At 46.8% G+C, this 22,553-nt stretch overlaps 1 protein-coding gene across 1 annotated transcript in view; it reads right to left on the bottom strand.

The window, feature by feature from the left end:
* The window catches only part of KPNA6 (karyopherin subunit alpha 6), a 495,337-nt gene that overhangs the window by 397,085 nt on the left and 75,699 nt on the right, over positions 1-22,553 (bottom strand). The window contains exon 2 of the mRNA XM_086955662.1: positions 5,197-5,330. Coding sequence (XP_086811788.1) covers positions 5,197-5,330 — 134 coding nt within the window. The remainder of the gene's footprint in view (positions 1-5,196; positions 5,331-22,553) is intronic.

Genomic DNA, 22,553 nt, shown 5'->3' with positions numbered 1-22,553 from the left:
GATCGACATTTACATAGCGCTTAATACCCCTGACGAGACGCTGAGGCTCTTTATTCATGGAATCACAAAATGTTTCTGAAAGACATGAACTTTACTCTCCGACCACTCAGATGCCATGGACTGCCTTTTGTGAAAGTGGTGCAACATAATAAATAGAATACTCTTAACAGGCCTAGACGTGAAGTGACCTTGAAGGGTGACGTCTTAATTTCTCTCCTGCACTATGTCGCAATAAATCAAATTTTTGGCTTAGTCTGCGAGGGGGGTGGTGGTGATTGCAAGATCCAGGGTGCTCCGACAACATCTCGCCGCTTTTGAGTGTGCGCAGAGGAAGGATAGCCATTCACAAAGACCAAATTAATCGATGCTGGCTATTGTACCTGGCACACGCTACCTTCCTGTAACAGGCACAAAGCTTCAAAGAGCAAGGCTGCGAGCTGAGGAAAATCTGGCCTTATGTTTTATTTACTAGGGAACATGAGTTGCCGCAATTGATTTCCAGTGTAATAGCTCTTGCATTATTAGCAACGCCAATAACTCAAACTTTTAGCAAAGCGAGACCCATTCCATTGCAAATGAGTGTTTAATTTCTTTTGTGATTGCCAACAGAACTAGCATTAATGTGCTAAACAGCGTTTGTGAATGCCTGTGCTCAAATACATGGCACATTAGAGCCAGAGTTATTGGCTTTACCAATGCTTTTGAATCTGGCTGACTGTGTGAATAACGAAGTAGGACACCTGCAAGACGGGAAGAAGGTCAGACAAGTTTATTTTCTTGTTGCGGATTTAGAGGCCATACTCCATGTGGATATAATTGTGTTTTGTCGATTTTCGTGTATCAGCATTTCAGCCCAGTTGAGCACTGCTAACTAGGTATGTTAGATGCAATCTGAATATTTACTATACATCAAAGGAGATGCAACCCTTTTTCTCTAGCTAAGATATTAGAATATATCCAGTAGGATACACATTTTTTTGTAACAAATGATACTCTCAAGTTGGTTTCTATGAGCAAGTCAACTTACAGAGACCAGCTCTGATATTTTGGTACTATCTCAAAGTTAAATGTCCTAGTTTGAAAAAAGTACTATGGGATGACAATCCCAACAGTCCAAACTTTAGTTACCATAGGCCAATGAGAGCCAACTTCTGGGATAGCAAGCACTGGCACAGTTATGCGTCATACAGTAGGTAACTGCTCCAAAACATTCCCAACTACCCCCTCTGTAAAATAGAAAAATAAATGATAAAAAATTAGTGGGCGGAGCAAGCAGTTAGGACGTTTCCCATTGGCTGGCTAGAGCCGATAAAAAGCTCCCTATCAAAGTCAGTGATTTGCCTGCATTGCCAGAGTGTTGACACCTGACAATCATCTCAAGGTTCCATATACATCTTTTCAACAAGAGCGTAGCAGCGTTCAGTGAACTGCCACAAAGAATTCATGATAGGATGGGAGAGAGTAACAGGCACAAAAGATGGGTGCAGTAATTAAAGATTAGAAGACCTAATGATTGTCTTAAAGCTTGGCTGCTTAAATCCTTCAGAACCTGGGGGAGTGGGGGATCTCTCCAACCTTAGACATGGATCTCTCTGCTTCGGGGCTCAACAAAGTGGTTAAAATGAGTGTGCAGTGTTTTCAGAGAACTACTGTTCTTGATTTTATTTTGTTCTACAGTGAAGACTTTTCCTCATGTTGACCTGTAATAGGCTTTACTCACTAGGTCGGATTTAATTAATTCTGACTTCTATGCCATAGTCATCTTTATTATGCTCCTTTAGGGTCTAAGTCTGGTGATAGCCTTTCCTTCATACCGCCGGATGTCTTGCAGTGTGAAGACTGAAGCTTGGCTTCGATTGCCAGAAAGAGACCTAACTGGATAATTTAGCAAGCCATTTTGGAAACTGGCCAATTTGGTGTTTGGAGAAGCCTGGTTAAAGTGCAAAACATTTCTGATTCCTCTTCTATCACATCCTATCAGTGACCCTCCCAATACATATTAGGCTATCTGTGGGAACTTTGAAGCTTGTATGTTTTCCAATTGCTCTGTCCTTAACAACCAATGCTTTAAGTTATTGCAGGAATGTGTAAAGAACAGGGTGACAGAGTTCAGTATTTCTCATTGTTCCAGGAGTTGCTCACAGCACTTCAACTAGAACTGTACTGTTCCTACAAAACAACTAGATGAGATCTTGTGGAACTCATATAGTGGTAGGTTTAAGGATCTTGGAATATTGGTTTTGATTGGAAAACTGAAGGTGATGATTGGTTCTGAACTAGAAAGTAACAATCTGATGTTTGTCTTGGGGTCTGGTTTTAAGTAGACTGCAGGGAGCCGACAATACATCTTAGAAATTATATTTTTATTGGACAATAGAGGGAGCTGACATGGGGAAATCAGAATTTGGCTATTAACCCCTTCGATGCTCATGACGAGCTCAGCTCGTCATGAGGCACAGTGCTCCTGTGCTCATGACGAGCTGAGCTCGTCAAGACCACACCCGTTTTCATTATGGCCCAGCACAGGAGAGGGATACCATCAGCAGGGATGTGGTTAAGAGGAAAGTTGTGTCACTGTATGACAACACCAATCAAGAGACCGCACAGCTGAATCGGCAAGATAAATTGACTTCCAAGATAGACTGCAAGCTGGTAAACCACAGAGAGACAGGGAAGTCTATAAGGGATTCCCAAGCAATGAAAGGCATATAATGGGCAAGATTGATTGACCAGGTTGTTTAATCTATCTAGAAAAAGGGACTCAGAAACAATAGTTCCGAGTAGTTAGGCACAAATGTATAGTGATAAATGTCATGCTTCATACAATGTGTGCTGTCTTCGCCCAAGGTAGGCAAAGACTAACTTTAAAGGAAGAGGTCCGGTTAGCAGAACCTTCATTAAATCCAGATTAAACCATGCTGCAAGTTCTCAGACTGGGCAGAAAGCCAGAGTTAAATCTAGAGGGGTACTTCCTGTTGGGAGGGGGTGGGCAAAGACCAGCACTTTCTACCATAGCCATGTGGGTCATACATCTTTGTTACACTCTGGCCTGAGTAGCAGGAAGTCTGCTACTAGACAAACAGCTTTTTTTATACTGATGATAAAGGGTGAACCCTTCTACACATTTTTAGGTTGAGCCTGGGCAGTGAATGCGCTGCTCTGCGAGCCATGCTGTATTGGAGTATTGAAGTCCCGCCCACTCTCCACCCATATTAGTCACTGGCTTGTGTTATTGTCCTTCGTAAATGCTGGCTTCTGATTCGTTATTAGGCTTTGAAGTCCCTCCATAGTACCGCCTTGTCTTCATATGTAATGGTACGTCTTCTTTAGTCTGTAAGTACTATTTTCTTTAATGAGTTTCTCTTACTGCAGGAGGGTCCCTCATGCACAGTTGTAACCACTGGCTTGTTTATTTAACTCTTAAAAAACAGGGAGCTCTTCTGGGGAGAGAGAAGAGGGTAACTCAGCGATGCTTTCAAGCATTTGGAATGCAATAGATCTCGCATTTACAAGAGTTTAAGCTATTGGCATTGTAAATGACAATGCCTTTTATTTATGCTTTAAAACTCAAAACATAAATAAAAGACATTGTCATTTACAATGGCAATGGCTCAAACTTGTGTAAATGTGAGACCTATTGCATTGCAGATGCTTGTTTTTATTACACTCAGGATCAGTTGGGGCATATCTAATTCTCGATAGGCATTTGTTGGATTTGGAGGTGTTGCACTGCTGGAAGCAAATATTTCATGCATGTTTGCTTTAGTAAACATTGTTCACCTCAGTCAAAACATAGCCATGAAGGTAATCCTTGCTTCGAAGGCTAAAGGCTGTGCTCAAACGTCACAAGACCATCCGACTTTGACCGCTTTCTGTGGAAGGCATATACACAAGGAAACCTTCACAATAACAAGCACTGGCAAAGCCAATAGGTATGGCTTGCATTTTGAGTTCTGACTAAAACATTTATGAATGCCTGCTACAGAGAAAAATCTAAGCAAAAAATACTGTATGCAAGGTATCTATGAGAAAAATAATTTCATTTGTGATAATTCAGAGTACTTTGAGATGTAAAATTGCCCAACAAATATCGCCATGCAAGCACTCAAAAGGAAGCAAAATCATACACAGTCAACAGCAAGTGGTAGAAAAGAAATACTTCCCTGTGCAAAGAGAAAGCCTTCCCTATGTATATTTTGAAGAACTTATAACAATAACCTATCCAGACAGCTGTGCTGTCAAGTCAGACCTAAAAATGGAACAATCGTAGATAGGGCAGGTCTTTGATGGGGCCGTCATTTGACAAAATCCTTCAATATATTATAATAACAAATGTGTTTAAACCCAGTATCTTCTGAAATACGTGATGTAAAACACATCTGAAAACCCAATAGCCACAAAGACTAACCAGTCAGCACATGAACACATCCAACTCAGTATAGACAAAGTGGTGTCAAACACACATAGTTTGGTTACACTTGGTATGGTGTTGAGGGATGACATCACAAAAAGAGACCAAGGTACAGTTTTGTCTCACCAATTCCAGAAAAGCATAGATTCCAACAGACTCCATTAGGAGAACTTAAAGGGGGCCACATCTTTGAACAACAACTCAGACTCAAAAATACACTTTATAGTTTTGAACATCCCATCCATGCAATTAACATCCCTATAATGTGGAGAACAGATTGGTAGTTAGTTTTTACAGTAGCAAGTTCATTTATTGTCTAGCCTGGTGAATGCGTTAAAAGCTAATAATTAATCTTACAGCAATTTCTCATTATGTCAAGAGGCAGCGGGTGTCAAGGCTCTATAAACAATGTAGGGCACCAATCACATCTTTAGATTCTTTGTGGTGCAACAAAAGAAGTCCCTTCACTCTCTTTGCAAAAATCATGAATCCGAATTCAGTCATATTCATCCAATGATTCTCAGAAGTCATGAGAGCTAGTGCCACCAATCTGTTAAGTGACTATCTATGCAAAGGGTCCCCAGACCAGAAAGGCTGTTGGAGGAACTGAAATCTGAATTTCATAAGGAGGAAGTTAATGCTTCTTTCAGCAGAGCTGAATTGCTCCCATCACCTTTCCTAACTCCCTCAAGCATGTCTGTCACACTCTCAGCACCTGGCCACTAACAAGTAATACGTGCTGTTCTTGCTTTTTGTCACGCGGTCTTCCTGTGGCAGAACCATACCTGTTGCTCTCGCTTCTGCTTTCGCAGCTGGATGCCTTCCTCCTCCCGCCTCCGCCGCATCTCCTCTGTGTTTAGTGCTTTGTTCTTATACCTTTTTATGCGGCAGGTATCTTTCCCGGGGCTTGCCATAGTGTCTGTGGAGGAAGGGATACAGTTAGTAATTCGTTCGCTACAGGGATTTTAGACCAATTTTATGAGCATGCTTCATTCTAACTATCTCACAGACCTCAAGAACCACAGGGAAATATCCCTATTCCTTAAATGCCTCACTTTCATTGTTATCACAACATTTCACACTGTCAGAGTCATTGCACTTTAAGAGAGTAAATATCCAATATGCACCAGGAGTTCTTGATTGATCTTGATACATACAAGAGGGGGGCAGCACACTGTCTCTCATCTCAGCACAGTTCTCCTATTTGCCTTCTGGTAAATGCTGTACGCTTACTTTCAAAGTTTCTGTTTTTTACCAAAGCTGGTGCAGGTAGTGCTATTATCTCTAGACACATGTTTCTGGGTTTAGCCCTTCATCAGTAGAGAGCAAAAGTAGTAGAGAGCAGAGAAAAGTCGCCAGGGGTTGCTGAAATGCCCAGGTCTTCACAGGTCACAGTCCCACTCCAAAGGCACAGAGGTGCATCCCAGGTGAGGTCCTTGGCTCATCCCAGCACAGATCTCCCCATTGCATTTTGGTAAATGCAGCATGCTTTCTTCAAAGTTGCTGTAGTTTTTCACCAAAGTTGGTGCAGACAGTGCGGTAATCTCTAGACACGTTTTTCTAGGTATAGCCCTTCATAACAGTAAGCTTAATGCATTTACCAGAATGCAATGAGGAGAACTGTGCTGGGATAAGAGGCAGTGTGCTCCCTCCCCCCTTGTGATCTTGATATATACTTTACCTCAATGACCTAAGAGTGCACTTCAAGAAAGCGGCAAGGGCTAACAGCTAGGAGACCTCAAGTTGTGCTGGTCCAGCAAACACTCCAAACATTCTAGCCAGCACAACCACCCTACCTGCCTCTGGAAGAGGCTGTAAAGGCACCCTCAGGAAAATGTATAGATCAGCAGGCCCTTATCAAACAGGATCTTCAATCGTGCTTGGCAGATCTACACCAGCCATTCACTAAAACCCTTACAACTAACTTCAAAGCATTAAATCAGAGCTACACAAGCAGCTGGCATATCTGACCAAGGACATCCAAGCAATCGGGACTAGGGTAGAGGATAATAAGGACTCTATCTCCCAATTACAGATTTGTTCCAGCGAACCTCAAGCAAGGATAGCTGAAAGGAAGGGGGATATGGAGGACTTTAAAAGCAAACGTGAGGACTGAGGAAAGATCAAGAAGGGACAATGTGAAAATTCGCAATGAACTAGAACACATGGAGGGAATAGAGCCTGTTCAAGACTTTTCGCTCATATTCTAGGAACAGACACCCCAGCAACCAACACAATTGTTATGGGCCATAGAGTAGTGCAGCTAGGCCCAGAAACATGATAGCTAAGTGAGAAACATCGGACATTAAGAGCAGATACAAGAAGCTTTAGAATTTGAGGAGTGCACAATTCAACTGCATTGGGATGTTTAAGCTACTTTGCAAAGACAATGAGCTCTGGCTGAGGTCGTCCTAAAACTCAGGAACCGCCAAATCAAATACGATTGGGCAAATCAATTTGTTATGATGCGGGAACTGGGGTCAATACTAAAACGATCAGATCATTTGAAGAAGAAAGAGAAATGTTGGAAATGCATGGATCCTTAAGAAGCACAGAAAGGTATTTCGCACCAATGGGGGCACGTACCGCGACCCAAGGAGGTGAGAGAAGAACATGGCAGTCCCACATGAGCAATAGAGGGAAAGGAGTATTTTCTGTCCTGTAACCCCAGTTCTGTAGTAGGGGTATCTCTGTTATAGTCATAATCTAGTGAATAGTCCCGCCCATGTGCGTGGACCCCGGAGCAATCAAAAATAATCTCTTATAGTGTCGAAAAAATGCGAACTGCACGGACACTTAAGAGAGAATTTAAAGACAGATAATGCAGCCTATAACCAGGATACACTGTCCAGTACTTCAACTAGAAATTCCACCAAAAAATCCACAAACAGCAAAGCCTGTCCAGATTTCCCTTGCCTTAGCAGCAAAAATCCTCTGGAATGATAGAGAGGAAGACATGGACAGACAAGCCCCATAGGCTGCCATTATGTGGCTCAAAACAGGATACTGTACCTTTAAGAGAACTTTCCAGGACTTCACAGTATCCCAGAATGTACTGCAGGTCCCTTTTACTTTCAGTTCTTTTTTAAGGCGTAACACGCCAGACCTGTAGCATTCCTTACATAAATATCTCTCTCTCTCCACCGGGGAGGAGGGCGGGCGCTTATGACTATAACAGAGATACCCCTACTACAGAACTGGAGTTACAGGACAGAAACTACTCCTTCTGTAGTAGGGGATCTCTGTGTATAGTCATAATCTAGTGAGTAGAATGGCAAGCCCATCCCCACACCAAAGCGGCGGTGGAAAAAAGAAATTAACACCACTATTGTGCGAACAAATTCCGCAGCGAAGCCTGTCCAACCTGAGCATCTGCCCTGGCATCAGTGTCCAGACAGTAATGCTTAGCAAAGGTATGAACCGACTTCCAAGAGCGGGCCTTGCATATTTCTGCAATAGGAACATTACAAAGCAAAGCCGTCGTGGCAGCTTTGCCCCTGGTGGAATGAGCCTTAGGTTTACCTCCTAAGGTCTTATTAGCTTTCTGGTAACACAGTTGTATGCAGGACACAATCCACCTAGAGATGGACTGCTTAGAGGTAGCAAGACCCGTCCTGACTGATCCATAATTGATGAACAATTGGTCTGACCTACGAATATCTTTGGTCTTATCCAGATAAAATTTCAACACCCTCCTAACATCCAGGGAATGTAAAGACCTTTCCGCTGGAGATGAAGGATTCTGAAAAAACATAGGCAAAGTTATAGTCTGGTTGACAAGAAATTTAGGGTGAGTACGCATAACAACCTTAGCAGCATGAAATACAGTACAAGGTTCTTGGAAACACAACGCCTGAATTTCACTCACCCTGCGGGCCGATGTAATGGCCACGAGGAACGCCGCCTTCCAGGACAGGTGCTGCAACAAAGCCTTATGAATAGGTTCAAAAGGCTCCTTCATCAATCTGGACAGCACCACATTCAATTCCCATGAAGGCGAAGGAAGCCTGACAGGAGGGAACACCCAAGCCTTCCAAAAAGTCTTTGATCACAGGGATCTGGAAGAAGGAAGTCTGTGAAGGGCTTTTCCTGTAGGCAGTCAATGCAGCGAGATGAACCTTAACCCCTTCGATGCTGATGATGAGCTCAGCTCGTCACCAGCCACGGGTGGCGTGTGCTGATGACGAGCTGAGCTTGTCATGTAACGCGGAAAAGGGAAAACAGCCGCACAGCGCAAAAATAACCGCAGCAGCGATGCGGTTAATGGAATGAACATTAAGGCCAGACCGCGCCAAATGTAGAAGGTAAGGAAGGATGACATCTTCCTTGCACGTCGTCGGGTCAAAGTTATTGGACGCACACCAGATACAAAACCTCTTCCACTTGTAAGCATAAGATGTCCGAGTGGAAGGTCGCTTCGACTCCTTCAGTATGTCCATGCAATCATCGGGCAGATTCAAGTGGCCATATTGCACTCTCAGGAGCCATGCCGCCAAACTCAAAGACGAGAGGTTGGGGTGCAACATCTGCCCCCCGAACTTCGAGAGAAGGTCCGGCCTGCACGGCAGCCGTATGTGCGGAAGGAGAGACCTGTGAAGCAGGTCCGTGAACCACCACTGCCTGGGCCATTCCGGGGCAATCAGGATCATCCGTGCCCTGGACTGGGACAGCTTGATGAGCACCACTGGAATCAGGGGAATGGGTGGAAAAACGTACACAAAGCTGTTCGACCAGTTGATCCACAGCGCATTCCCCAGCGTCCCTTGCTGGTAGTACCTGGAGGCGAAGTCTCGCCATTTGCTGTTTTCAGCGGTGGCGAACAGATCTACGTCTGGAGTCCCCCACCTTTCGAAGACTTCTCCTAGTACTTCGTCGTTTATGACCCATTCGTGGTTTTCCTGAATCAGTCTGCTCAGTGAGTCTGCCTGAACATTCTGCACACCTGGTAGATGGATAGCCGTTATCGTCAATCCTCTGGCCAGAAGCCAGTGCCAGATCGTCTGCGCCTCCCGAGACAGGGTGCGCGATCTCGAGCCCCCCTGCTTGTTGAGGTAATACATCGTGGTCGTATTGTCCGTCTGTACAAGCAGAGAGTTGGTCTGGAAGGAGGGATGAAAGGCCTTCAGTGCCAAGTGAACAGCTCTGAGTTCCAGGAAATTGATGTGAAAAGCGGACTCCATCGCAGACCACGTTCCTTGAATCTGTAAGTCTCCCAAATGCGCTCCCCAGCCGTGGAGAGAGGCATCCATCACGATAGTCTGAGTAGGAATGTCCTTGTGGAAGGGAACCCCTCTGAGGAGATTCTCCGCTGAACACCACCACTTCAGAGACTGATGAGCATGCAAAGACAGTCGTATCTTGTCGTCCCAAGATCCTTTCCTCTGGTCCCACTGGTCCTCCAAGCACTCCTGCTGAGGTCTCATGTGTAGCCGTGCATGAGGAGTGAGGAAGATACAAGAGGCCATCGACCCCAGTAGAGAAGACACAGTCCTCACTGTTGTAGATGGAGCGGTCATAAGAGCCTGAGCCTTCCGAAGGATCGATCGCCGTCGCTCCTCCGAAGGAGACAAGCTCGCTGACAGCATATTGAGGGTTGCTTCCAAGTACTGAATGCACTGGACCAGGATCGGGACAGACTTGGACATGTTTATGTGCAACCCCAACATGTTCAAGAGAACGCACGTCTTCTGGAAGTGCGCTTGAGCTTCCGAGAAGGAGGTGGCCTTGATCAACCAATTGTCCAGGTACGGGTAGACAAACACCTTGTTCTTCCTTAGGTGTGCCGCTACCACTGCCATAAACTTCGAGAATGTTCTGGGCGCAGATTTCAGCCTGAATGGCAGCACTGTTTACTGATAGTGATTGGTGCCGACTTGAAATCGCAGAAACTTCCTGTGTTTGCATGTAATGGGCACATGGAAGTACGCATCCTGTAGGTCTATTGCACAAAGCCAGTCTCCCTGTTGCAACTGAGGATAAATCTGATGCGACAGCATGCAAAACTTTTCTCTGCGAATCCACTTGTTTGCCTGCCGCAAGTCCAGAATAGGCCTGAACTCGTTCTTGTCCTTCTTGCGAACCAGGAAGAACCGGGAGTACAGACCTCTTCCTCTTTGAGACAGAGGTACGTCTTCTATCGCCCTTTTCCTTAACAGGATATCGGCCTCCGCCTGGAGCTCGCGCTGTTGATACTGCGAGCTGACCGGAGGGATTGCTGGAGGCGGGCTGATGAACCGAAGACTGTATCCATTGCAAACAATATTCAGCACCCACTTGTCCTGAGTAATTTTTCTCCACTCTGCCAGAAAAAATTGAACGCTTCCCCCCACCGGAGCGGGTAACGGATGAAGGGGAAGTAACCACTCAGGGTCGAGACCCGGCCGGGCCCTTGTTCGCGGTAGAGGACTGCAATCCCCTCTACCCTTTTGCCGTTTCTGGAAGGGTCTCCGGAACTGCTGCTGCTGTTGCTGCTGCTGTCCCGAAGACTGCCCCGTCCTTTTCCTTGTGCACCGAACCATCTCTGGAACGGCCGGTAGGACTTCTTCTCTTTGGGCTTCTCCAAGCCCACAGCCGTAAGGGTCTCAGTCTCCGCCTCCGCCTTCATGCGGGCCATCTCAACATCTGCGTGTTTTCCGAACAAGGTTTCCCCGGAAAAGGGCAGATTGGCCACCCGCTGCTGGGCCTCCGGCTTCAGTGACGTGAGCCTGAGCCAAGCATGTCGCCGCTGATAGATTCCATGGCAGTAACCATGGGCAGCCAACAGGGAGGCATCCGCAGCCGCGCTGATGACATGATTTGACACCAGCATCCCTTCCTTGAGGATCACTTGGAAGTCCTCCCTCTGGTCTCTTGGTAGCAGTTCCACGAACTGTTGCAGGGAGTCCCACAGTGCCCGGTCAGAACGTCTCAGCAGATCTGTATCGCTGGACGCCTTCATGGCTGTGGAAGCAGTCCCACAAGCCTTCCTTCCAGCCGAGTCGATCCATCGACTTTCTTTATCTGGCGGCAGAGTGGATGACGGGGAGGTAGAGTGTAATTTCCTGGCCGCTGTCACTATCACTGAATCCGGTACCAGATCTACTCTCTGAAAGGCAGGGTCTGAATCCGGGGCCCTGTACTTCTTTAGAAGTCGGGAGGGGGCGGCCTTCACTACCGCTGGTGTGAGGAACAGCTCATCTGCAGGTTCCACCAATCCAGTTACTAGTGGTAGAAGAGGGCGAGACAAATGCTTCTTGTGAAGTGTTTCGAATATCACGGACGTGGTAGGTGTTGGAGACGTCACCGTGATACCCAATTTCGCAGCCCCCCTCAGGAGAACCTCCTGGAATGTGGTACTGTCGTCCACCGGAGACACCCTGGTCCCAGGCGAGTCGGATAAGGTCGGCGAGTAGGAATGGGTCCTGGAGGAGTCCCTGCGGGACCTAGACCCCCGCCTCCTATGGCGACGCCACGATCTGGTGGAGGATCTATGACGACTCCTCGATCTTCCTCTCCGTCCGGAGCGTGATCGGGACTCTCGGCCTTGGTCGATCCACCGGTTCCACCGGAGCGGACGACTTAGGTTTGGCCGGAGCCTTCGGTTTAGGAGTCCCCTTGGGCGGAGTCGGAAACCTAGGCAGTGACGTAGACCTCGGAGGAATCGGAGGCGGCTTGTCTGGCAACAGAGGTACGGGCTGAGGTGGTGGTAACGGAGGAGGAGTAGGGTTCCTCGGCGGGAGACCCCTCGGCAACGGAGGCGGTGGCGTAACCTGTTTCTGTGACGGGGTATAGACTTTGGAGTACACCGAGCCCGGTGAACCACCATCTCCACCAGCCTGGGATGATGGGGAACCTCCCCTGGCGTCAGGCCTTCCTCCACCTTTCTTCGACGTCGAAGAACGGCGACCGTCTTTCCCCTGACGTTGAGCGTCTTCTCCTCGGCGTCGAACGCCTCCGCCTCGACGGCGACCGTCTGTGCCTCGACGGCGATCTTCTGCGCTTCGACGGCGTCCTGAGCCTCGACGGCGATCTTCTCCGCCTCGACGCCGAACCTCGGCGCCTCGACGGTGACCTGTGCATCGACGGCGATCCAGTCCTCGAAGACGAGGACCTCCTCGACGACGATGGTCTCCTTTTCGCCGACGGCGAACGGCGGTGTCGCCTCGACGGCGAGCGCAGACGCCGGGCCTTTCGACGTCGATCACTCGACGACGAAACAGTCACCGGAGACTTCGATGGTGGCCTTGTAAGGTCCTTCGATGCCAAGCGTCGACGTTGTTTTGCCCCCGACGACGGGGAACAGACCGTAGTCATCCCTCTCGACGCCGTAGTCGGTGCAATCGATCCAGACGGAGAATGGGGACGCTTGCTGGTCTTTCTGCCCCCCAGAGGCCTCAGCATGGGCAGATAAAGCCCCTCCAGACCCACCTTGTGCCTTCAGTCTTCTTTCTTCAAGGCCCTGAAGCCTGATCTTCTTTCTGTCCTTCAGGGTCCTGCCAGAGAAGCCTTGACAGATCACACACTCCTCTGGGACATTTGAAGATGGAAGGCATAGGATACACACCTCATGGGGATCCGATTTGGCCTTCTTCCTGGAGCACTCCGGGCATTTATCGAATAATGCAGGCATATTCGACAAAAAACAGAGTGTAAGAACCAAGGAGAAAGGCACCAAAGTACTATAAAGCACTTAACTTTTGAAAAAAACTGTGAAAAATCACCAAAAACCCTTAAAAAGGGAGAGCTCAATGCTCCAGGGTCCTGCTTGCAGGAGCCGGAAAAAATAAAGTAAAAGGGACCTGCAGTACATTCTGGGATACTGTGAAGTTCTGGAAAGTTCTCTTAAAGGCACAGTATCCTGTTTTGAGCCACATAATGGCAGCCTATGGGGCTTGTCTGTCCATGTCTTCCTCTCTATCATTCCAGAGGGTTTTTGCTGCTAAGGCAAGGGAAATCTGGACAGGCTTTGCTGTTTGTGGATTTTTTGGTGGAATTTCTAGTTGAAGTACTGGACAGTGTAGCCTGGTTATAGGCTGCATTATCTGTCTTTAAATTCTCTCTTAAGTGTCTGTGCAGTTCTGCATTTTTTTGACACTTAAGATATTATTTTTGATTGCTCCGGGCGGGACTATTCACTAGATAATGACTATACACAGAGATCCCCTACTACAGAACTTCCATCGAAATTACAGCCCAGAGGTGGCAACTGTAATCAATGCCAAGAGCCACTGAAACTCATATCTATCCGGAAGACCAGTAAGAGGATTGGCAGGATATATACAACCAGGAACTCAGTTGGCCAGAGGTGTGGCTCTCCTACACACCCAAAAATGTGTTACCCAACGACTTTCAGGGTTAGGGGGTTTATTTTGAATGGTGCACTCAGTTCAGAGCCTCTTAGGAGGCTGGGATTGGACATATGATGTAGTACAGACAATGTTTTCAGCACTATTGTGCTCAATGCCCCAGTCAACTGACATAGGGTTGTGACAGCGATACGCAATCTCCAGATGTACTTTGTCTACAGGAGACAGTTCTACTGGCGAAAGACACCAGGCTCCTGTCTAATAAGTTCTACCCCATGCAATATTTTAGGTCCCGTACAGATAAGAAAGCCAGAGCAGTAAAGGAAGTAGTTCATAAACTCTTCCAACTAGAAATAAAGAAGGTACATACAGATTCAATAGAAGGTCATTCTAGAATTATTCTGATAATCCTGAGAGGGCGAGATATGACAATGGTTACTTCCTAGGCCTTCCTAGACGTTGGTTACTTCCTAGGCCCCAAATGTTAACCTACATGCACACCTACTGCAATTTTTGGAAAGGTAAATCGATACAGCCAAGAGAGATTATGTCGGTGGGAGATTTTAATTTAGTCCCACAACCCGACTTGAAAATGCCCCAACTAGATTTTTACAGGAAGGGGAATCTCCAAGCTCTTAACCTCTTCAGAGTTGTATCACCCTCAGAGAGACCCCATAAGAATAAGGAGTTTTTTTTTCTCCTATTAAAATAGACATAGGCCTCATAGCGATATCAAATCAAAGACAGGAAATAGATTAAACTACTGAAAGTTGACAAAATTACATGGGCAATTGAAAGTTTTACTCACGGAAAAGTCACGGAAAAGTCACAAAAAGCAATTCGGAGATGGAAAACATTTTATAAAAAGTCTAAAAAAGTAGATCCACTCCTAGCGGCACGGCTGTGTCATGCAAAAGATGCAACACATATTTAATGTCAGGCACCCTAATGGGTCACTGACGGAGATTTAACAAAAAAAAGAGGGAAGCATTTCTAGGGTTTTATAGGCATCTACGTGAAAGCCCACAACCTATACCTACAGAGATAGCAGACATTCTCCAAGCAATATAGTTGCTTGTTCTTCCAAGGAAACAATGGTACAACTGGGTAAAGAAATGTCGTGCGAGGAGATCTGGAGAGTCCTAAAGGACGTTTTAAGCTTACATGGTCCTGGTCCGGACAGTCTAAGGAATTTTTTTAAGCTTTCGTACCCCACCTGATTCCCCATCTTACGACTCTTTAAAACATCCCAAGACACACGGAGGCAATGGACTACATGAAAGAGGCAGTCATAACTCACAAACCGGGTGAACCCATGCTTTATTTAGACCTACTTCACTCAAACATGGACCAAAATATATTTACGAAAGTCCTGGCAAATGAATTGGAGAGATGCTTACATTATTTAATACATCTAGGTCAATCGAGTTTCATCAAAAATGCCAAACATGTCAGAATATTCTTAGGCTTTTGCACTTAACCAAGAAAGCAAATAAGAGAAACATTCCAATGTGGAGCCTAACAATCAATGCAGAAAAGGCTTTTGATCACGCAGAATGGCCCTTTCTTTCTGAGGTACTACATAAGATTGGAATAGGCCCTCATTTACAAATATTAATACGGAATAGCTATAAGACCCCCAGTAGCAAAGATCCATATAAATGGGGAGAGAACCCCCACTTTCCCTTATTCCTGTGGCACACGCAGGTGATGCCCTTTATATCGATTCCTGATTGGTCTCTTAAAGAACCACTCGCTAAGTTGATATGACAATCCACTATGTGCAGGGCATGCCCTTTGGGGGGATGTAGAGGAGGGAAACTCAGCATAAAATACATCAACAAGAAGATGATGTGTTACTTGCCCTTACTGACCAGACTGCCTCTATCCAGGCGATATTGCCTCGATCTACTACATGGTTATTAACGGATCTCTGGCTTCAAAATCAATATCTCCAAAACAGAGTTCGTGGGCATTTGAATGGAGTGGGGTATAAAGGAGAAAATAAAGGCCAATTCACCTTTTAAATGAGCCAAGAAATCGATTAAGTACTTGGGAATTTATCTGACCCCTTCCCTGGGAGATCTCTATTAGGCAAATTATCCCCATTTGATTAGGGACATGAAAGCAGGTCTGATGAGATGGGGAACTCTTCATCACAAGGGTGAGGCTCAAAACTGTATTGAAAGTTAACATTCTTCCTCACACCTGCACCTATATCAAGCTCTATCAGTAATCATTCCAGCTCAGGAGATCACCCAATTGCAATCAGCATGTTTTAAATCGAAAGGCAAAATAGTAGGTGTGGGTTACGTAGGAAAATCCGGCTGAGCAGCAGGAAGTTTGGAGGTACCAGACCTAAATGACAAGTTACTTACCTTCAGTAACGCTTTTTCTGGTGGATACGGTATCTGCCTGTGGATTCCTCACTTTTTGAACATCCCCTGTGCCAGTATTCTGAAGAAACTTTTTTTCCTAGCTCTCCACATCGATGAGGTCATTACAATGACACAGCTCCGCTCGGGACTCCGCTTGACGTCACCGGAGCCATAATAGAGCCTCGTTGGCTTGATGAAGTCAGTTCCACCCATTTTTTCCGCGCCTCAGAGGCGAACAGGTGGACCGACAACAGATTCAAAGTATACACAGTACACAATATTCATACACATACACTCAGTGTAAAATTAACAAGGAAAGCCAATAACTAAAGCATTTCCTCTAAACCCAATCAAAGGCAGATAGAAGAAACAGTTCAGGATAAATACATTAAATAATGCCACTTTTAAGGTATGCAAGGGTGGACATCGGTGAGCAAGGTGAGTCCGTGAGGAATCCACAGGCAGATACCATATCCACCAGAAAAAGCATTAGCGAAGGTAAGTAACTTGTTCTTCTGATGGATACATCTGCCTGTGGATTCCTCACCTTTTGCATAGAATCCCACAGCAGTCCCACTCCCGGAGAAGGGTGTCTTCCCTTCCATGCCAACAAATCCTGCAGGACATAGTGTGCAAAGTGACCGTCCCTCCTCACTTCGGAATCCAAGCAATAATGCTTTGCAAAAGTGTGGAGAGAGGACCAAGTTGCAGCCTTACAAATGTCCACTACAGGAACACCTCTGGCCAAAGCAGAAGTGGATGACTTAGCTCTGGGGGAATGAGTTTGAATACCTTCAGGAGGCTCCTTACCAGCCACAGCGTAGCAGATCTTGAGGCACAAGATGATCCATCTGGATAGAGTGCACTTGTGCTCAGCATTGTCCTTAATGCGTCCAATGTAGCCCACAAAGAGCTGATCGTCCAATCGAAAGCCTTTAGTCCTTTCAAAATAAAAGCTCTTTTAGGATCCAGACGGTGAAGTCTTTCCTCCTCCTAGGAAGGATGAGGGGGAAGAGTAATGGACTGCCCTAGGTGGAAGGGAGTAACCACCTTAGGCAGAAATGCAGCCCTGGTCCTGAGGACTATCCTTTCAGCATAAATAGCCAAAAAGGGGAGTTTTGAACGTAGAGCTTGAAGCTCACTCACCCTTCTGGCCAAGGTAATAGCTACAAGAACAACATTTTTGAAAGTCAGGAGTCTTAAAGGACAACTATGCAAGGGTTCAAAAGGAGAACCCATTAAGAAGGTCAGAACAAGATTTAAATCCCATTGAGCGACAATAAAGGGAGTAGGTGGAAACCTATTATTAAGGCCCTTAATAAATCTTAAAACAATAGGAGATTTAAACAAAGACAGCTGATCCGGCAAACAAAGAAACGCAGATAAAGCAGACAAATCACCTTTTACAGTAACCACAGCACAACCTTGCTGGGCCAAGAACAGCAAAAACTGAAGAACTTCGACAAGTGGGCCTTTAACGGATCGATGGACTTCTCGCCACATCATTTAACGAATCTAAACCATCTGGAGGAGTACATAGATTTGGTGGAGTGTCGTCTGGAAGATAAAACAACATCCACCACATCCGGCGGGAGAGAGAAAGAATTCAGGTTGCCCTGTTCAATTGCCAGGCATGAAGGTGCAAGCTCTGGAGGTGGGGGTGAAGAACCTGCCCCTGTGACTGCGAGTGGAGGTCTGCCCTGAGAGAGAGACGGAGCAGAGAGCGCAATGAGAGGTGAAGTAGATCTGTGTACCACACCCTTCTTGGCCATTATGGTGCGATCAACATAACTTGGGCCCAGTCTTGGCGAATGTTCCTCAGACCCGAGGGTATGGGAGGAACCACGTAAAGGAGTTGCGAATTCCAATCCAATTGAAACGCGTCCCCATCGATCCCTGCATTGGATACTGGAGAAGGCAGAACAACGGGCAGTGCGCGTTCTCGTAAATGGCAAACAGGTCCACCCGAGGCGATCCCCACATCTGTAAGATGTGATGAACAACCTCCGGAAGAAGCCTTCACTCGTGATCGTCAGAGAACTGCCGACAGACTGTGCGCACGCACGTTCAGCACCCCTGCCAGATCTGCCATCATACAAATCTGGTGGTCCTGGGCCAAGGACCAGAGTCGTAGAGCCTCTCTGCAGAAGTGATACAACGTACTCCTCGCTGTTTGATGATGTACCAAATCACATTAGTGTTGTCCGTCAGAACCTGAACAGACTGACCGAGAAGGGAGGGAAGAAAGGCTTTGAGTGCCAAACGTATCGTCCGCAATTCTAAAAGATTGGTCTCCAGAGGAAAGTTTGCTTCATAGCAAATACCCTTGACCTCCAGATCCCCCAGATGAGCACCCCACCCCAGGGCGGAGGCATCCGTAATCACCGTGGTCACCAATGGAGGAAGATGAAAAGGCTTCCCTTGAGACAGGTTGCCTTCCATGCTCCACCAAGTCAGATCCGCTGCAGTGTCTCTGGAGATCCTGACCATCTCACCGAGATCCCCGTTGTGTTGAAACCACTGCCTGCGGAGGAACCACTGGAGTGCCCTCATGTGCCAGCGGGCATGGTTGACCAACAGAATGCAGGAAGCGAACAGACAGAGCAGGTGAAGGACCTTCAAGACTGGAACAACCGCTCCATTTTGAAACAAAGGGATCATTTCCTGAATGTTGAGAATCCTTTGTGGAGGCGGAAAAGCTCGACACACAGTAGTATCCAGTACTGCCCTTATAAACAGGTTGAGCTAAGAGGGCTCCAGGTGAGATTTGGGCACATTTATTGAAAAACCCAAGTTGAACAACAGCTGAGCTGTTACTTGCAAATGATTAAGCACCATCCCGGGCGACTCAGCTTTGAGCAGCCAGTTGTCCAGAGAGGGGAAAACTGAAATCCCCAACCTCCTGAGATGAGATGCCAACCCTGCCATCACCTTTTGTGAAGACTCGAGGTACATTAGTAAGATCAAACGCAAGGACTGCAAACTGGTAGTGCTGCGACCCTGCGTGAAACGGAGATTCTTCTTGTGCGACTTCCTGTAAATTGATCAACACCATCCAGTCTTCATGCAGCAGCACCTGAAGAACCTGAGAAAGGGTCAGCATCTTAAATTTCTCCTGTTTGAGGTAAAAATTCAAAACCCTGAGGTCCAGGATCGGGCATAACCTGCCATCCTTTTTGGGAATCAGAATACCAGGAGTAGCATCCCTGGCCCCTTTCTTTCTCCGGGACCACCTCTATTGCACCTATTTGCAATAAGGCAAGGACCTCCTTCTGAAGAAGGAGCAAATGATCCTCCAAACAGAAACCTTGGCAGCGAGGGTAAGGTGGAGGAAATTCCCAGAAGGGAAGGGCGTACCCTTTCTCTAAAAAATTCAAAACCCAAAAGGTCCGTAGTGACAGATTTCCAATCCTGTAGAAAATGGGACAGCCGACCCCCCCACAGGACCCACATGCTCCAGGATTGGGGATGTAGGGCTGCTTTCCTGCATTACCAGGGGGAGTAGGGGAGGTAGAGGAGGAGGAATAAAACTAACGGGTTGACCCTCGCGGTCGACCTCAGTTTTTCACTCGGTAGGACTTGTAAAGAGGGTTTTGTTGCTGAGGCTTTCATAGACTAAGAAAGGAAGACCTTCCAAACTCTCGATACCTTCTATTACCAAACCCCCATGACTGAGTTTGCAACCCTAAGGCCTTTGCCGTGGCCTTGCTGTACCTTTATCTCTGAAGTGCAGAATCTGTTGTCTCTCTGAACAGTTTTGACCCATCAAACGGCAGGTCAATGAGGGTAGCCTGCACATCAGGAGAAAACCCAGAGGATCTGAGCCATGCCTGTCTCCTGGTAACGATGGAGGAACTCTTAACTCTGGCCCCCGAATCAGCAGTGTTAAGTCCAGACTGCATAACCTGATGAGCCGCAGCCTGAGCATCCGTCAGAACCTCCATAAAATTACTGCGATCCTCGTCAGGCAATTTGGGTGCAGAATACATCAGGGCGTATACATATCTGCCCAGCAAACAAGTTGCATTGGTTGATTGTAACGCCTGCTAGAAGAAGAAAATACTTTGAGTGTCCCTGTTGGCAGGAGCTTGAGTAAAAGCGCTTGCAGACTGTTTAGAACAGGACGCCTGTACCACTAAACTTTCAGGAGACGGATGAGATGAAAGGAAGGCAGGATCCCCTGGAGCAGACCTGCATCTCCTTGCCACAGATTAAAACACAGCAGGAGCAGAAAGAGGTTTACGCCAGACTTCAGGAATAGGCTCAGTTAAAGCCTCATTAAACGGTAACAAAGGCTCAACTATAGAGGATGGAGAATGTAAAACCTCTGTAAGCAAATTAGGTTTGTACTCTGCTGTAGGCAATTGCAAATCCAAAAGCTCCGCAGACTTTCTAATAACAGAATGATAAGGAGCAACCTCTTGAGATGGTGAGGCTCTTGAGGAAAAAAGCTCCCATTCCGGTGAGGTGTCCAGGCCACTAGCCTCTTGAAGACCCTCGAAGTCAGCAACAGACTCCTCAGTTTCACCTTCTTCAACCTCCTCTTTGAAACTGCTCGTACTCCAACAGTCTCTGAGCTTCTCTCCTCGAAAGCACCGTCTGTTGCGGCATTAGCGGTGCCCAAGATGGCGCCAACAGCAACAGAGCAGACGTCTATGGAGGGTCCGAAACAAGAATCGGCGCCGTACGAAGTCGAGATGAAGGTCCACCATATGGCGCCGGGGACTGAATATACGGCGTCGAAAACCTCGATCCCAAAAACTGCTAAGACGGCGCCGTCGGCATAAAAGGCACGAAGGGTGCCTGGGCATATTGTTGAGGCACGCCCAAATTGTAGGCAAGCGGACCCACGGGACTCGAAGGTGCTCCGGAGGGTAAGGCAGCCTTAGCAAACACGCCTTGCATAGTATTTAAAAAATGCAATGGATCTGACCTCGGTCCAGGAAATGGAGGATACGGAGCAGAGTCAGGATCCACACGAGGCACATCCGGCACCGGAACAGCCGGATTCACAGGCAGAGCCACAGGTACAGCCTCATGCACAGGAGAAGACTCATCCTGAACCGGTAAGCTCTTCGAAGCCAGAGAACCCCTCAGCACCGGCGACCTCACCTGGGTACCTTTACAGGAAGGAGAATGCATTGGAGTCGCTTGAGGAGATGGCGAGGGCAATGGAGACACTAAGTCATTTTCACAATGTCAATGTGCTGGAGAACCATGCCTCATCTTCTTTTTATGTTTTCTTGACTTCGAAGCATGCGAGGTCAACGACTTCGACCTTTTCCGGCCCCATTTCTCTTTTCTTGCTTTTGCCATAAAAAGCTTGACCTCACGCTCTTTCAAGACCTTCGGGTTCATTTTACAAAAGCATAAATAGTCCTCCATGTCATCGTCTGACGACAAATACCACAGACAGCTTTCATGGGGGTCAGTGATGGACATGTGACCCCGCACTCTCTGCGGGGCTTGAATCCAGACTTTTTGAATTCGCCATCGCACAGCTACAGCTAAATCTGGAGAAATAACAAAGTAACACGAAAGTAGTATGGAGAGTCCCAGAAAACCGTTACGCGGAAGGCTCGGAAAAAAGGGAACTGACGTCATCACACCGACGATGCTCTATTATGGCTCCGGTGACGTCATGCGGCGTCGCGAGAGGAGCTGTGGCATTGTGACAACCTAGTTAACGTGGAGAGCTAGGAAAAAAAGTTTCTGCAAAATGCTGGCGCAGGGGATATTCAAAAGGTGAGGAATCCACAGGCAGATGTATCCTCCAGAAAGCCTACCATGCAACAGCCCAACTAAGGATAGTATTTGAAAGGTCACTGAGGGACAATGAAAAACAATGGCCTCATATGGAAAGGGATCTACTGGGTGGATTCCTTTGGAATATTTTGTGGCACCATAGATATGCCAGGCCAAAAGTGGACTAAGTCTCTGACGTAATAAGACCCCTATTGGCAGTGTGGGATTACTCTACTAGATCATCCTTCTGAATGATTCCATCCCGGTTTACCCCTTTGCTTTGTACACTGGCAGGGGATAAATCCTGATTCGAGACATGGAGGGAGGGAGATTATAAGTTGAAAAGGGATATGTTTCAAAGGGCAATCATGAAAACATTCAACCAGTGAAAAGCAGAGTATAAAAAGACTGGCTTAGCTATTTCCAGCTCGACACTATGTAATGCAACCCAGTAATAGAGAGGCAGCAAAGAAGGAATTCATGCAGTTCGGAAAACTTTTCCAGGTTAGAAGACAACCAGGGGCCTTTTCTCTGCTATACATAGAACACTAACTTTGAGGCCACACTCATAAATGGCAATATATACATAGGTGGGAGACCTTCTTAGGTACAGAGCTAGCAGAGGCAGAATGGTTGTAGGCATGGAGGAATGTCCCAAAGATGCTGCGCAGAGTAGAGAGACTTGCTGCAAACTAATATACGACAGGTACCCCACCCCTAACCTGCAGTGTTTGT

This window comes from Lissotriton vulgaris, chromosome 2_1, assembly GCF_964263255.1.
Source record: "Lissotriton vulgaris chromosome 2_1, aLisVul1.2, whole genome shotgun sequence".
NCBI lineage: Eukaryota > Metazoa > Chordata > Amphibia > Caudata > Salamandridae > Lissotriton > Lissotriton vulgaris.
The sequence above is the reverse complement of the archived record's forward strand: the minus strand, read 5'-3'. Positions and strand labels throughout refer to the sequence as shown.